General features: G+C 43.6%; 1 protein-coding gene across 2 annotated transcripts in view; it reads right to left on the minus strand.

Annotated features, from left to right (window-relative positions):
• Positions 1 to 13,758, minus strand: part of kiaa1549.L (KIAA1549 L homeolog) — a 38,163-nt gene that overhangs the window by 13,158 nt on the left and 11,247 nt on the right. For both annotated transcript variants that reach the window (XM_018240878.2, XM_018240877.2), the window contains exons 2-5: positions 3,863 to 6,973; positions 3,647 to 3,735; positions 3,315 to 3,483; positions 3,080 to 3,210 (exon numbers count right to left, since the gene is read on the minus strand). In XM_018240878.2, the coding sequence (XP_018096367.1) occupies positions 3,080 to 3,210; positions 3,315 to 3,483; positions 3,647 to 3,735; positions 3,863 to 6,973 (3,500 nt within the window). The remainder of the gene's footprint in view (positions 1 to 3,079; positions 3,211 to 3,314; positions 3,484 to 3,646; positions 3,736 to 3,862; positions 6,974 to 13,758) is intronic.

The following is a 13,758-nucleotide window of genomic DNA, read 5'->3' on the forward strand; positions in this document are numbered from 1 at the left end:
CCTGTCTCTAGGAACAGTGGATAATAGTCTCTGGGAAGGGAGTGTGACTGTGGGATAGCAGGTATAGTAGGGAGAGATGTGTCTATAGTAACAGTGGATAATAGTCTCTGGGAAGGGAGTGTGACTGTGGGATAGCAGGTATAGTAGGGAGAGATGGTGCCTATAGTAACAGTGGATAATAGTCTCTGGGAAAGGGAGTGTGGACTGTGGGATAGCAGGTATAGTAGGGAGAGATGGTGCCTATAGTAACAGTGGAATAATAGTCTCTGGGAAGGGAGTGTGACTGTGGGATAGCAGGTATAGTAGGGGAGAGATGGTGTCTATAGTAACAGTGGGATAATAGTCTCTGGGAAGGGAGTGTGACTGTGGGATAGCAAGCATAGTAGGGGAGAGAGATGAGTGCCTATAGTAACAGTGGATAATAGTCTCTGGAAGGGAGTGTGACTGTGGGATAGCAGGTATAGTAGGGAGAGATGGTGTCTATAGTAACAGTGGATAATAGTCTTGGGCAAGGGAGTGTGTGACTGTGGGATAGCAGGTATAAGTAGGGAAGAGATGGTGCCTATAGTAACAGTGGGATAATAGTCTTTGGGAAGGGGAGTATGTGGACTGTGGGATAGCAGGTATAGTAGGGAGGAGAGATGGTGTCTATAGTAACAGTTTCGGGGCTTCTCGGATGGAAGATGCTGAGTCTCCATGTGGCAATCGCGAGGTGCTGAGTTGACGTGATGAGATAGCCATGGGTATATAGTAGGAGATGGATGTGCGCTATAGATAACAGTGGATAGCAGAATAGTCTCGGGAAGGAGTGTGACTGTGGGTGATAGCACGGGTATAGTAGGGAGAGATGGTGCCTATAATGTAACAGTGGATAATAGTCTCTGGGAAGGGAGTGTGACTGTGGGATAGCAGGGTATAGTGAGGGAGAGATGCTGGGTCTTATGTAGTAACAGTGGGATAACTAGTCTCTTCGTGCGAAAGGTGAGTGTGACTGTGGGATACAGGGGTATAGTACGGGAGAGATGGTGCCTATAGTAAACAGTGGGAAATAGTCTCTGAGGGAAAGGGAGTCGTGACTGTGGCCGATAGTCAGGTATACGTGTAGGGGAGAGAGGGCCTGTCTATAGTAACAGCTGGAGATAATAGTCTCTGGTGGTACAGAGGTAGTGAAATTGTTGGATGAGCTGTGGATAGCAGTTATAGGTAGTGGAGAGATTGGGTCCTATAGTAGTTACGGGTGGGATAATAGCTCTCTGGGCAAGGGGAGTGTGACTGTGAGTAGCAGACTATAGTAGGGAGAGATGTGCCTATAGTAACAGGTGGATTAATAGTCTCTGCGGGAGGGAGTGGTGACTGTGGGGATAGCAGGGTATACAGTAGGGAGAGATGGTGCTGTTCTATAAGAGCGTACACAGTGCCATATCTCTATAAGTCTCTCTAGGGCAAGGGAGGAGTGTGACGTGTGGATAGCAGGTATAGAGTAGGGAGAGACTGGTGCCAGTGTCATCATGGTTGTAACAGATGGATTAATATGTCTCTGGGAAGGGTGAGTGTGACTTTGGGATAGCACATTGGTGTCTATAGTAACAGTGGATAATAGTTCTCTGGGACTCGGGATGTGTGTGACTGTGGGATAGCAGGGTATAGTAGGGAGAGATGGTGCCTATAAGTAACAGTGGATAATAGCTCTCTGGAAGGAGTTGTGGCTGTTGGATAGCATGGTATATAGGAGATGAGTGTCGTGCTAGATAACAGTGGGATAATAGTCTCTGGGAAGCGGGCAATCAGGTACTTACTGTGGATAGTGGATAGAGGGATTCGAGAGGGAGAGTGGTGCTGTCTATAGTACAGTGGGTAGTCTCTGGGAAGGGAGGTGGACTGTGGTGATAGCAGTAATAGTAGGGAGATGATGTGTCTATAGTAACAGTGGATAATAGTCTCTGGGAAGGGAGTGTGACTGTGGGATAGCAGGTATAGTAGGGAGAGATGGTGTCTATAGTAACAGTGGATAATTATCCTCTTGGAAGAAGGAGTGTGACTGTGGGGATAGCAGGTATTAGTAGGGAGAGATGGTGTCTATAGTAACAGTGGATAATAGTCTCTGGGAAGGGAGTGTGGACTGTGGGATAGCAGGTATAGTAGGGAGAGATGGTGCCTATAGTAACAGTGGATAATAGTCTCTGGGAAGGGAGTTGTGACTGTGGGATAGCAGGTATAGTAGGGAGAGATGGTGTCTATAGTAACAGGTGGGATAATAGTCTCTGGGAAGGGAGTGTGACTGTGGGATAGCAGGTATAGTAGGGAGAGATGGTGTCTATAGTAACAGTGGATAATAGTCTCTGGGAAGGGAGTGTGACTGTGGGATAGCAGGTATAGTAATAGTAGGGAGAGATGGTGCCTATAGTAACAGTGGATAATAGTCTCTGGGAAGGGAGTGTGACTGTGGGATACGCAGGTATAGTAGGGAGAGATGGTGCCTATAGTAACAGTGGGATAATAGTCTCTGGGAAGGGAGTGTGACTGTGGGATAGCAGGTATAGTAGGGAGAGATGGTGTCTATAGTAACAGTGGGATAATAGTCTCTGGGAAGGGAGTGTGACTGTGGGATAGCAGGTATAGTAGGGAGAGATGGTGTCTATAGTAACAGTGGATAATAGTCTCTGGGAGGGAGTGTGACTGTGGATAGCAGGTATAGTAGGGAGAGATGGTGCCTATAGTAACAGTGGATAATAGTCTCTGGGATGGGAGTGTGACTGTGGGATAGCAGGTATAGTAGGGAGAGATGGTGCCTATAGTAACAGTGGATAATAGTCTCTGGGAAGGGAGTGTGACTGTGGGATAGCAGGTATAGTAGGGAGAGATGGTGCCTATAGTAACAGTGGATAATAGTCTCTGGGAAGGGAGTGTGACTGTGGGATAGCAGGTATAGTAGGGAGAGATGGTACCTATAGTAGTAGAAGGATAATATTCGCTGGAAAGGGACTGAATTTCAACAACCACTGAAGTAGAAATAATGGTATTGAGTATAGTTTTGTCATGCCTTGGCCCAGCCACCAGTCGGCACTTGGGAAGATGTTACCTGCACAGTGAAATTATCCGGTTCCTGGCGCCACTTTCTCACTTCATACATCGCTAGACTTAGGCCCTTGTGTATCTGTTCACTAAAGGTGCAGAGGCGGATGTCAACTGACTGCGGCACAAACTGGAGAACTGATGGGGAGAAAGAGACAATCAAGTCATGGGGTATGTGAATTGCTCTATAAAGCCTTGTTCTTCAAGGTCCCATAATCCCATGGAATTATGAAGGATCTCACCAGTCTGAAGCTGGAATCTTTGGTCAAGCCCTATATTCGCCGTCTCTAGGGTAAGGAAGGATGGGGAGAGTCCTATGCTGTAGCTCAGTATGTTTCCAATGGCTATTGACGTGTAGACATATGGCCCAGAGGTGACCATGAAGGAGAACCCTGGATCCAGAGTGTAAACCTGTTGATTTAAAGCCCAAACAGGTTTAACCTAATTAATTTCAAATTTAAAAAAACACTGTATTGCTCTGCACCCCTTACAGTAGTGGGTGACATTTTCAGTTTGACTCAATGAAGAGGAATCTGGGGGGGTGACATCTTGATTCTCCCCTGTTTATACTCACCTCCAACTCCACTGAATGATTCAAGTGTTTGGATAGTAGCTCCTTTATGGATTCTGTAACATTCTCTATGCTGGCACCTCTGGTTAGAACTAGAAAAAAAATACAAATATGGCCACTCAGAAGTCATACTGGCAACAGCTACCCTCAGCCCACAACCCCCATGTCCTCTCATGAGATCTCTGCTATTATGAATAAAAGACTAGAAAGGTACTCTACCTGCTTTAACCAGATATGGTTCAGGATTGGAGACATCACACACAAGTGGTAACCTGGTCGTGGTCAGATGAGCTGACGTTGTGAGTACAGCTGGAGATGTAAAGGGATGAACAGATGTTGAAGGAGTTTTTGTAGGCCCTGGAGATGGGCTTGTATATTTGGTTGCTTCTGTAGAGACTGTTCCTACAGTGCTAGGAACCTCTGTATTGGCAGGTGGATTTGGTGTAGATGCTGTAGGTGCCACAGTAGCAGCCGAGCTACGGGTCGGAGAAACAATGATACTTGAAGTATGAGGAGCACTAGGGTTAATGGGCAAACTAGTGCTGGAATACAGATTGATAGAGGAAGAGATGGTTAGGGTGGACATTATACTTGAAATGGATTGCACAGTCTCAACTGGAGTTACAACCAAGGTGGGTGACACCTGTGAAGTAGTTGGTATGGATATCGTTGATATGTCAGTGGCCGTGGATGACATGCTGAAGGTGGAGGGAGCACTCATGATTGGTGGTGAGACCAAGGTTGATGGAATGGTTACAATGGAGGTGGTTGGCATGTTGAGGCTGGTTTCTATATTCAGAGTTGGTGACAATGGCAAGATGGTTGATATATCACTGATAGTGGAAGAAGGCTGTACACTGAAGCTTGGTGTTAACAATGAAGTTGTTGGCAGGATGGGTATGTAACTGGAGGTTTCCGGTATGCTCAGACTGGGCTGTACACTCCAGGTGGTTGGTAACAGTAAGGTGGCTGGTATATCACTGCTGGTGTATGACATGGTTAAAGTAGGAGCTTCACTCAATGTGGGTAGTAAAAATGAAGTGGATGAAATCTCACTGACTGTGTATGGGATACTCAGGTTGAATGGTACAGAAGTTGGTAAGAAGAAGGTGGTTTCAATGCTTAGGGTGGGCATATCACTTATGGTATCTAGAAGGCTTAGGGTACTCAATATACTCTCTGTGGGCAACAAGGGTAAGGTGGTTGTTGGGCTCAAGATGGACATATCACCAAAGCTCTCTAACAGGCTGGAAAGTTCACTTAAGGTGGGTGATAAGTTTATTGTCGGGGTTACACTTAGTTCTTGTGTCTGCAAAGTGTTTTCTGGAGTAACAACTGTACTTCCATCAAATACGGATACAGACATCCATGAGTTCAAATAGAAAGTTGTTACTAGAGATGTCTGAGGACTTTCTGTATCCAGGTCACTGCTGGCATAATCATCAAAGTTGGAAGTGTAGATCGACGTCACCACAGTCTCTGCATCAGAAAACGGGGACAAAGGCAGCAGTGTGGAGATAGCACCAGTAAAACTTGAGGTATACAGAAACTCAGACTCCAACTGTAAGGAGGATGTTGCCTCCCAAAGCTCTGAAGACTCTGAGAAGACACTTGAACTGTTCTCTCCCCAGCCACTGCTGGAAAATGGAGTGAGTGAGGCAACTGTGTAAGGGGTTGAGGTTTGCCAAGGTGCAATATCCATAGTGTCCACTGTCGATAATAAACTGGACTCCAGTACAGAGCTACTGAGAAATAATTCCAATGTTGATATCATAGCAGACGAGCCCTGAGAAAAGGTAGATGGATGTTCACTGAATTCCAAAGGAGAGATGGATGTAATTATTTCTTCAGGAGATGAAGGCAGCGTGTTGCTTGGTTCAAGAAGAGAAACCACAGGCTGCTGAGAAGAGAACACATGGGAAATAGTCTCTGATTCTTCCAGACGAAACAGTGTTTCACTAAAATACAAAACAGATTCTGGATTGGTGGATGCCGTGTCTTTTATTGCGTTCACAGTTTCAAAAAGAGATTGATCGAGGGACGTTAGAGTCCTATATGTATCAACAGTAGAGGCAAAGGGTGATTCCAGTTCCAAAGAGTCAGTGGCATAAAAGTTTGAGTCCATAAAAGTTGATATGGCCATTGTGTTGCCAAGTACAGACAAATCATGTGGTTCCAGTTCTCTACTGAGGGACTGTAGAAGGGTGGAAGATGGTGTCTCCATAAAGCTGGTATCTAAAAAGCTTGAGAAATCCATGGGAGCTACCGAACTCTCCAGCTGCCAAGAAGACGTTGAAGGGAAGACTCTGACAAAGATTTCACGGGTGGATTCTTCTTCAACCTCCATGTCTGCCACCATGCTGGTCAAAAAGTTCTCTCCAGTCAATACTGATGGTTTCATTGATATGGTTTCTAAATGTTCCATTGACTCAAGCTTGGACGAAGCTTGAACATTCAAACCAAGATCCAATGTCTCATGAGCTAGAGTGGAAGTAGGACTAGAAATGACCGTGAAGCTCTCATCTCCGCTTGTCACCAGAGGACTGCTAGAAAAATCTATACCATTAGAGTCAAGGGGAGTGGATGACAAAGACATATAAAGGCTGGGGGTAAAAACTTGAGCAGTTGACTGCCATACTGAAAATATGCTTTGTAAAGCATTTCCACTTGTAAGGAAGTTGGCATCCTCTGAGCTGGTTTCAGTTGGTTTGATAGTCTTTTGGCTTACTGGGGCATCAAGAGAAGTAGGAGGCTGTGCATTAGAACCCCCAAGTGTATCTTCAATAATGTCAGACAATATGTCTGTCCAAATAATTGAGCTGCACTCTTCTAAACTTGGTGATACTGATAAATGTTCTCCATATGAAGATGCTTCAAGGGCAATTGCAGCAGAGGTAGCCACAGTGTGTTCTGGAGAAATAAAGGAAGGATTGTTTAGACTAGAATCTAGAGTTATGGTGGAGTGTCCTGTTTCCTTGGTGATTGAAGAATAAAGGACCGTAGAACTCAGCAGAGGTGCTACATCTATGGCCTCTGAATAAGATGGTTCGTGAGAGGCGGCCATAGATGTGGTCCACTGAAATTCAAAGATTGAGTCTTGTAAAACTTGGTCCACCAAAACATCGCTGTTGGAATTTGGTAAAATCGATTTTGAAAAACTTCCGGTTTGTAAAAGATCTGGTGACTGGGTGGTGAGGAATCTAGTGGAGACCAGTTCTGATGATAGGGAGAATTTAAACTCTTCATCGGGTGCTATTGTTTTTGATGGGTTTTGGATTTCTTCTAACATGCTGCTTCCATTCAATGGCAAAGGGCCCCAAGACTTGGTGTCTATGTCAAAAAAATTTAAAAATGTTAAGTATTCAAGAACAATTTCATTTAAAAATTAACATTTGCCCACTCTGCTAAGTCTAGTCCACAAGGTCCCATAGACCAACCCTGCCCAGATACTGTACTGGGTGCAAATGTGTGCAACCTGGGAAGGGGAGGATAGAATATGGGCCTTCAACTGGGTCTGATCCAAGCGGAGCAACATACAAAGGAATCCCTGTACTAGAGCAATAGGATAACGTGATTGATTGGATCACAATTCCTAAGAAGATCCAATGGATAGGAAGTGATTTCCCATTTGATCTTCTGTCAATCTGTCCCTAAGTGTATCAGGACACACAATCAAGTGCAACGGTACACAAAACCGAGAAGATACCACCATCTACTAAGATTAGACTTAAAACAGTATTTTAGAAGGACATATGACCAAGGGAAAAAATATGAAAAATTATGTCAGAGCCCCGGTTGGCCAAGACACCCCAGTTTGAGCTGATGCCTATAGGTAGAAGACCAAGCTGGTCTTCAAGAAGACCCAGAAAGAATGCAACTCTTTAACCACAAAGGAGTGTCCTGAGCCTGAGCTGCACTGCTGAATAAATGACTAGATTAGGGTTACAATTATGGCATTAGGAATTTCCCAGGAATTCTCGGGTGCCGCGGGAAGGCTGCGTGCAGAACAAGGAGGAGAGGCACTAATACAGCTTTAAATAAACCAATAAAATGCACATTCCTAGGCCTTAAAACATATGTTGAACAAGCAGTTTATAGGTAGCAAACACTCGATCCTGGACGAGAAATAGGGACGGGTGGGCGGAGGGGAGAAGAGGATTTTGTTGTCTGGGAAGAGGACACTGCTATAAACGCCACACGGGTTTGATTGATGAGTCTGTGATAGTGGTGCACAAAAGGGAAAAGCTTCATTAAAATTCAGCTCGTACATTTTGTCTCCTAGTAACTCGCTATTCCTCCAGGGATCCAAAGTCTCCAACATACATCACTTGTGGCAAACACAGCATTGCACAGATAGAAGAAATATTTAGGGACCTCTTAGGTCTCACAAAGAGTCTTATGCTGCCAAAAAAAGTATTATTTTATCCATTTAGAATATGGGCTTTATGCCGTACATTCTAATGAAGAATAAGGTCGTTAATCGACTATATCCCAACACCAATCAATATTCTACAAATACAGGACAGTGATATTATACATGGAATTGCCACTGTATTTATGCTGACATATGTTCTGGGGTATTATACATGGAACTGGCCCTGTAATTATTCTGCTGTAGGTTCTAGGGTATCATATATGTATGTATCCTGCCCTGTGTTCTGGATTGTTATATATGGAATTGGCCCTGTATTTATCCTGCCGTGTTTTCTGGGGTATTATACATGGAATTGGCATTGTATTTATCCAGCCCTATGTTCTGGGGTATTATACATGGAATTGGCACTGTATTTATCTGCTGTGTGTTCTGGGGTATTATACATGGAATTGGCACTGTATTTATCTGCTGTGTGTTCTGGGGTATTATACATGGAATTGGCCCTGTATTTATCTGCTGTGTGTTCTGGGGTATTATACATGTAATTGGCACTGTATTTATCCTGCTGTGTGTTCTGGGGTATTATACATGGAATTGGCCCTGTATTTATCCTGCCATGTGTTCTGGGGTATTATACATGGAATTGGCACTGTATTTATCCTGCTGTGTGTTCTGGGGTATTATACATGGAATTGGCCCTGTATTTATCCTGCCATGTGTTCTGGGGTATTATACATGGAATTGGCACTGTATTTATCTGCTGTGTGTTCTGGGGTATTATACATGGAATTGGCCCTGTATCTATCCTGCCATGTGTTCTGGGGTATTATACATGAAATTGGCACTGTATTTATCCTGTTGTGGGTTCAGGGGTATCATACATGTACAGTATGTATGTATCCTGCACTGTGTTCTGGGTTACTATACATGGAATTGGCACTGTATTTATCCTGACGTGTGTTCTGGGGTATTATACATGGAATTGGCCCAGTATTTATCTGCTGTGTGTTCTGGGGTATTATACATGGAATTGGCACTGTATTTATCTGCTGTGTGTTCTGGGTTATTATACATGGAATTGGCCCTGTATTTATCCTGCGTGTGTTCTGGGTTATTATACATGGAATTGGCACTGTATTTATCCTGATGTGTGTTCTGGCGTGTTATACGTGGAATTGGCACTGTATTTATCTGCTGTGTGTTCTGGGGTATTATACATGGAATTGGCCCTGTATTTATCCTGCTGTGTTTTCTGGGGTATTATACATGGAATTGGTACTGTATTTATCTGCTGTGTGTTCTGGGGTATTATACATGGAATTGGCACTGTATTTATCCTGCTGTGTGTTCTGGGGTATTATACATGGAATTGGCACTGTATTTATCCCTCTGTGTGTTCTGGGGTATTATACATGGAATTGGCACTGTATTTATCTGCTGTGTGTTCTGGGGTATTATACATGGAATTGGCACTGTATTTATCTGCTGTGTGTTCTGGGGTATTATACATGGAATTGGCACTGTATTTATCTGCTGTGTGTTCTGGCGTGTTATACATGGAATTGGCACTGTATTTATCTGCTGTGTGTTCTGGGGTATTATACATGGAATTGGCACTGTATTTATCCTGCTGTGTGTTCTGGGGTATTATATATGGAATTGGCCCTGTATTTATCCTGCTGTGTGTTCTGGGGTATTATACATGGAATTGGCACTGTATTTATCTGCTGTGTGTTCTGGCGTGTTATACATGGAATTGGCACTGTATTTATCTGCTGTGTGTTCTGGGGTATTATACATGGAATTGGCACTGTATTTATCCTGCTGTGTGTTCTGGGGTATTATATATGGAATTGGCCCAGTATTTATCCTGCTGTGTGTTCTGGGGTATTATACATGGAATTGGCCCTGTATTTATCCTGCTGTGTGTTCTGGGGTATTATACATGGAATTGGCACTGTATTTATCTGCTGTGTGTTCTGGGGTATTATACATGGAATTGGCACTGTATTTATCCTGCTGTGTGTTCTGGGGTATTATACATGGAATTGGTACTGTATTTATCCTGCTGTGTGTTCTGGGGTATTATACATGGAATTGGTACTGTATTTATCCTGCTGTGTGTTCTGGGGTATTATACATGGAATTGGCACTGTATTTATCCCTCTGTGTGTTCTGGGGTATTATACATGGAATTGGCACTGTATTTATCTGCTGTGTGTTCTGGGGTATTATACATGGAATTGGCACTGTATTTATCCTGCTGTGTGTTCTGGGGTATTATACATGGAATTGGCCCTGTATTTATCCTGCTGTTTGTTCTGGGGAATTATACATGGAATTGGCTCTGTATTTATCCTGCTGTGTGTCCTGGCGTGTTATACATGGAATTGCCCATGTATTTATCCTGCCATAGGTTCTGGGGTATCATCCATGTATGTATTTATCCTGCTGTGTGTTCTGGGGTATTATACATGGAATTGGCCCTGTATTTATCCTGCTGTGTGTTCTGGGGTATTATACATGGAATTGGCACTGTATTTATCTGCTGTGTGTTCTGGGGTATTATACATGGAATTGGCACTGTATTTATCCTGCTGTGTGTTCTGGGGTATTATACATGGAATTGGTACTGTATTTATCCTGCTGTGTGTTCTGGGGTATTATACATGGAATTGGTACTGTATTTATCCTGCTGTGTGTTCTGGGGTATTATACATGGAATTGGCACTGTATTTATCCCTCTGTGTGTTCTGGGGTATTATACATGGAATTGGCACTGTATTTATCTGCTGTGTGTTCTGGGGTATTATACATGGAATTGGCACTGTATTTATCCTGCTGTGTGTTCTGGGGTATTATACATGGAATTGGCCCTGTATTTATCCTGCTGTTTGTTCTGGGGAATTATACATGGAATTGGCTCTGTATTTATCCTGCTGTGTGTCCTGGCGTGTTATACATGGAATTGCCCATGTATTTATCCTGCCATAGGTTCTGGGGTATCATCCATGTATGTATTTATCCTGCTGTGTGTTCTGGGGTATTATACATGGAATTGGCCCTGTATTTATCCTGCTGTGTGTTCTGTTCGAGCCCTGCCAGATGATCTACATTACCCTGATGTGCCAGTTACACTATAACCACAAGATTTAATGGCAGATCAACCCAGGGAACACTCACACAATCCCTTCTCTGTCTTCTAACTGCTATTATCCATATAACCGAGGCTGCCATACTACCGGCATCTGCTGCACAAACAGACACATATAAAGTTGTTACTTCGTTTTGCAGCAGGAGGCAGAATTACACATCATTACTCACTAATCAGATTCCCAGTCCAGAGGGCCATACTCGTTGGACACAGACAATACAAACAGTATTCATTATAGCGACAGGTGGCAGGTGAAAGAGAGAGAAATTTATTCCCAAAGCCGATTTCTGCCTCTCTTGGGAATGATAGAGCAGCGAGGGTCAGGCTGCTGCCGCATATCTCTCTGCCCCCCGGAAAGAAAAAGCAAATCAAGGCACCCGGCTTATTCACATTTATCTTAAAATATGCAGGGGACAGATGTGAAGCTACTGAGTCAGTAGGGAAACTAGTGAGCAATCTGGTTGTGGGGCCCACCAGACCCCTTGAGTTACATTGTAATTCTGAGTTCCATTGTTCCACCAATTTGCATTGAACCACTGCAGAGGTCTAATGCATCAACAGCTCCGCTCACTCCACGTATACAGTATATACATAATTACGTACATGGAAAATCTGTAGGTATCTATTTTCAAAAAGTAAAATATTACTGAATGACACTCTGCAGGGCTGGGTTGTTTGCAGCAGGGAAAAAAAAGTTCTTAGCCGGCTGAAATCATGTCCAGTTTGCCTTTGGCCTAAGGGCAGAGACAGACGAGAAGGTTTGGAGAGATTTCGCCTCTTCTTCGGGCGACTAATCTCCCCGAGCTGCCTCCCTGCCGGCTAGAATCTAAATTGCTGGGGGATGGAACTCAGAGCGCTTCGTTTTCCGAAGTCGCCTCACGAGGAAACTTCAGAAAACGAAGAGTTCCGAGTGCCATCCCCGCCGGCAATTTAAATTCTAGCCTGACGGGAAGCCAGTTCGGGGAGATTAGTCGACCGAAAAAGAGGCGACTAATCTCCCCGAATCTCCACGTTTGTCTCTGCCCTAAATGTGAAGTTTGCCTTAAATTAAAGGAATTCGGTCACAATTTTTATGAAGTATTTTTATATTTCTAAATGACACTGTTTACACTGCAAATAATTCACTCTACAATATAAAATGTCATTCCTGAACCAACAAGTGTATTTAGTTGTAATATTGATGTGTAGGTGCATCTCAGGTCATTTTGCCTGGTCATGTGCTTTCAGAAAGAGCCTGCACTTTAGGATGGAACTGCTTTCAGATAAGCTATTGTTTCTCCTTCTCAATGTAACTGAATGTGTCTCAGTGGGACCTGGTTTTTACTTAGATCTACCAGGCAGCTGTTATCTTGTGTTAGGGAGCTGCTATCTGGTTACCTTCCCATTGTTCTGTTGTTAGGCTGCTGGGAGGGGGGTAATAACACACCAACTTGCAGTTCAGCAGTAAAGAGTGACTGTAGTTTATCAGAGCACATGACTGGGGGCAGCTGGGAAATTGACAATATGTCTAGCCCCGTGTCAGATTTCAAAATAAAATATAAAAAACTCTGTTTGCTCTTTTGAGAAATGGATTTCAGTGCAGAATTCTGCTGGAGCAGCACTATTAACTGATTCATTTTGAAAAAATAATCTTTCCCATGACAGTACTCTGGGCTTTTCCGACTGGAGGCCCGCAGACTGGATGTGGCCTTCCCCAAAAGGATTTTTATGGCTCATAAGGTCCACTGTATGACATCAGCATTTTAATTTAATCCGCTTCTTGCAGATACCGCATGAGAAATAATCGGCCGACTACATATAATAGGAGCTATTGTACATGCTGGGGGTTACAGCAGCCTAATAACAGTCCAGGCCAAATGTATGGATGGATTCACAAGAGTTAATGTGTCAGCAGAACCGGCTGAGATGGGGGGGGGGAGATCAAGAGGAAAAGCGTAATTCCTATTCGCTTGCCTGCAGAGACCAATTTCTATCTTTCTGCAACTGTCAGCTCTATTATAAGGGACCGGCAGTCCCGGCGTGGAAGCGGCTCACTCAATCACTGGCAATTGCCCCCATGCACCATCATCATAGCGCCAACAAAGCTGTGCCAGCCATGTATATGTGTATGTTCCCCACGAGCAGTTGTATTATTCCTTAATATTTCACCATTTTATTTATTTGTACCCCTTTCAATTGCATAAAGGATCCTCCAATCAGGATTCTTTATCCTGCACTACAGTTGCTTCCGCAGTCAGACGGCAACCCTAACTACCAGACAGACAGACAGACAGACAGACGGATGGAAATGCTACATTGCTGCTTCCACAGCAGAAGCCCCCCTATATATGGGGAAGCGCCCCCTAGAGTTGGATATGAAAGTAGCATTAAAAGAGAATGAAATCTAAACAAAGACACAGTCTAGAAATGGGACACTTTGGGCCTTATTGATCAAAATCCAAATTTTTCTGATTATTTTCATGAAAAAAGCCAGACCAAACTAGAATCCACTATCGGACCTTATTTATTATTAAAAAATATCAAGATTTAACCGTATTGGGGACAAAATCTGACTCAAACATTTTCTAAGGATGCACTGAATACGGT

This window comes from Xenopus laevis, chromosome 3L, assembly GCF_017654675.1.
Source record: "Xenopus laevis strain J_2021 chromosome 3L, Xenopus_laevis_v10.1, whole genome shotgun sequence".
NCBI lineage: Eukaryota > Metazoa > Chordata > Amphibia > Anura > Pipidae > Xenopus > Xenopus laevis.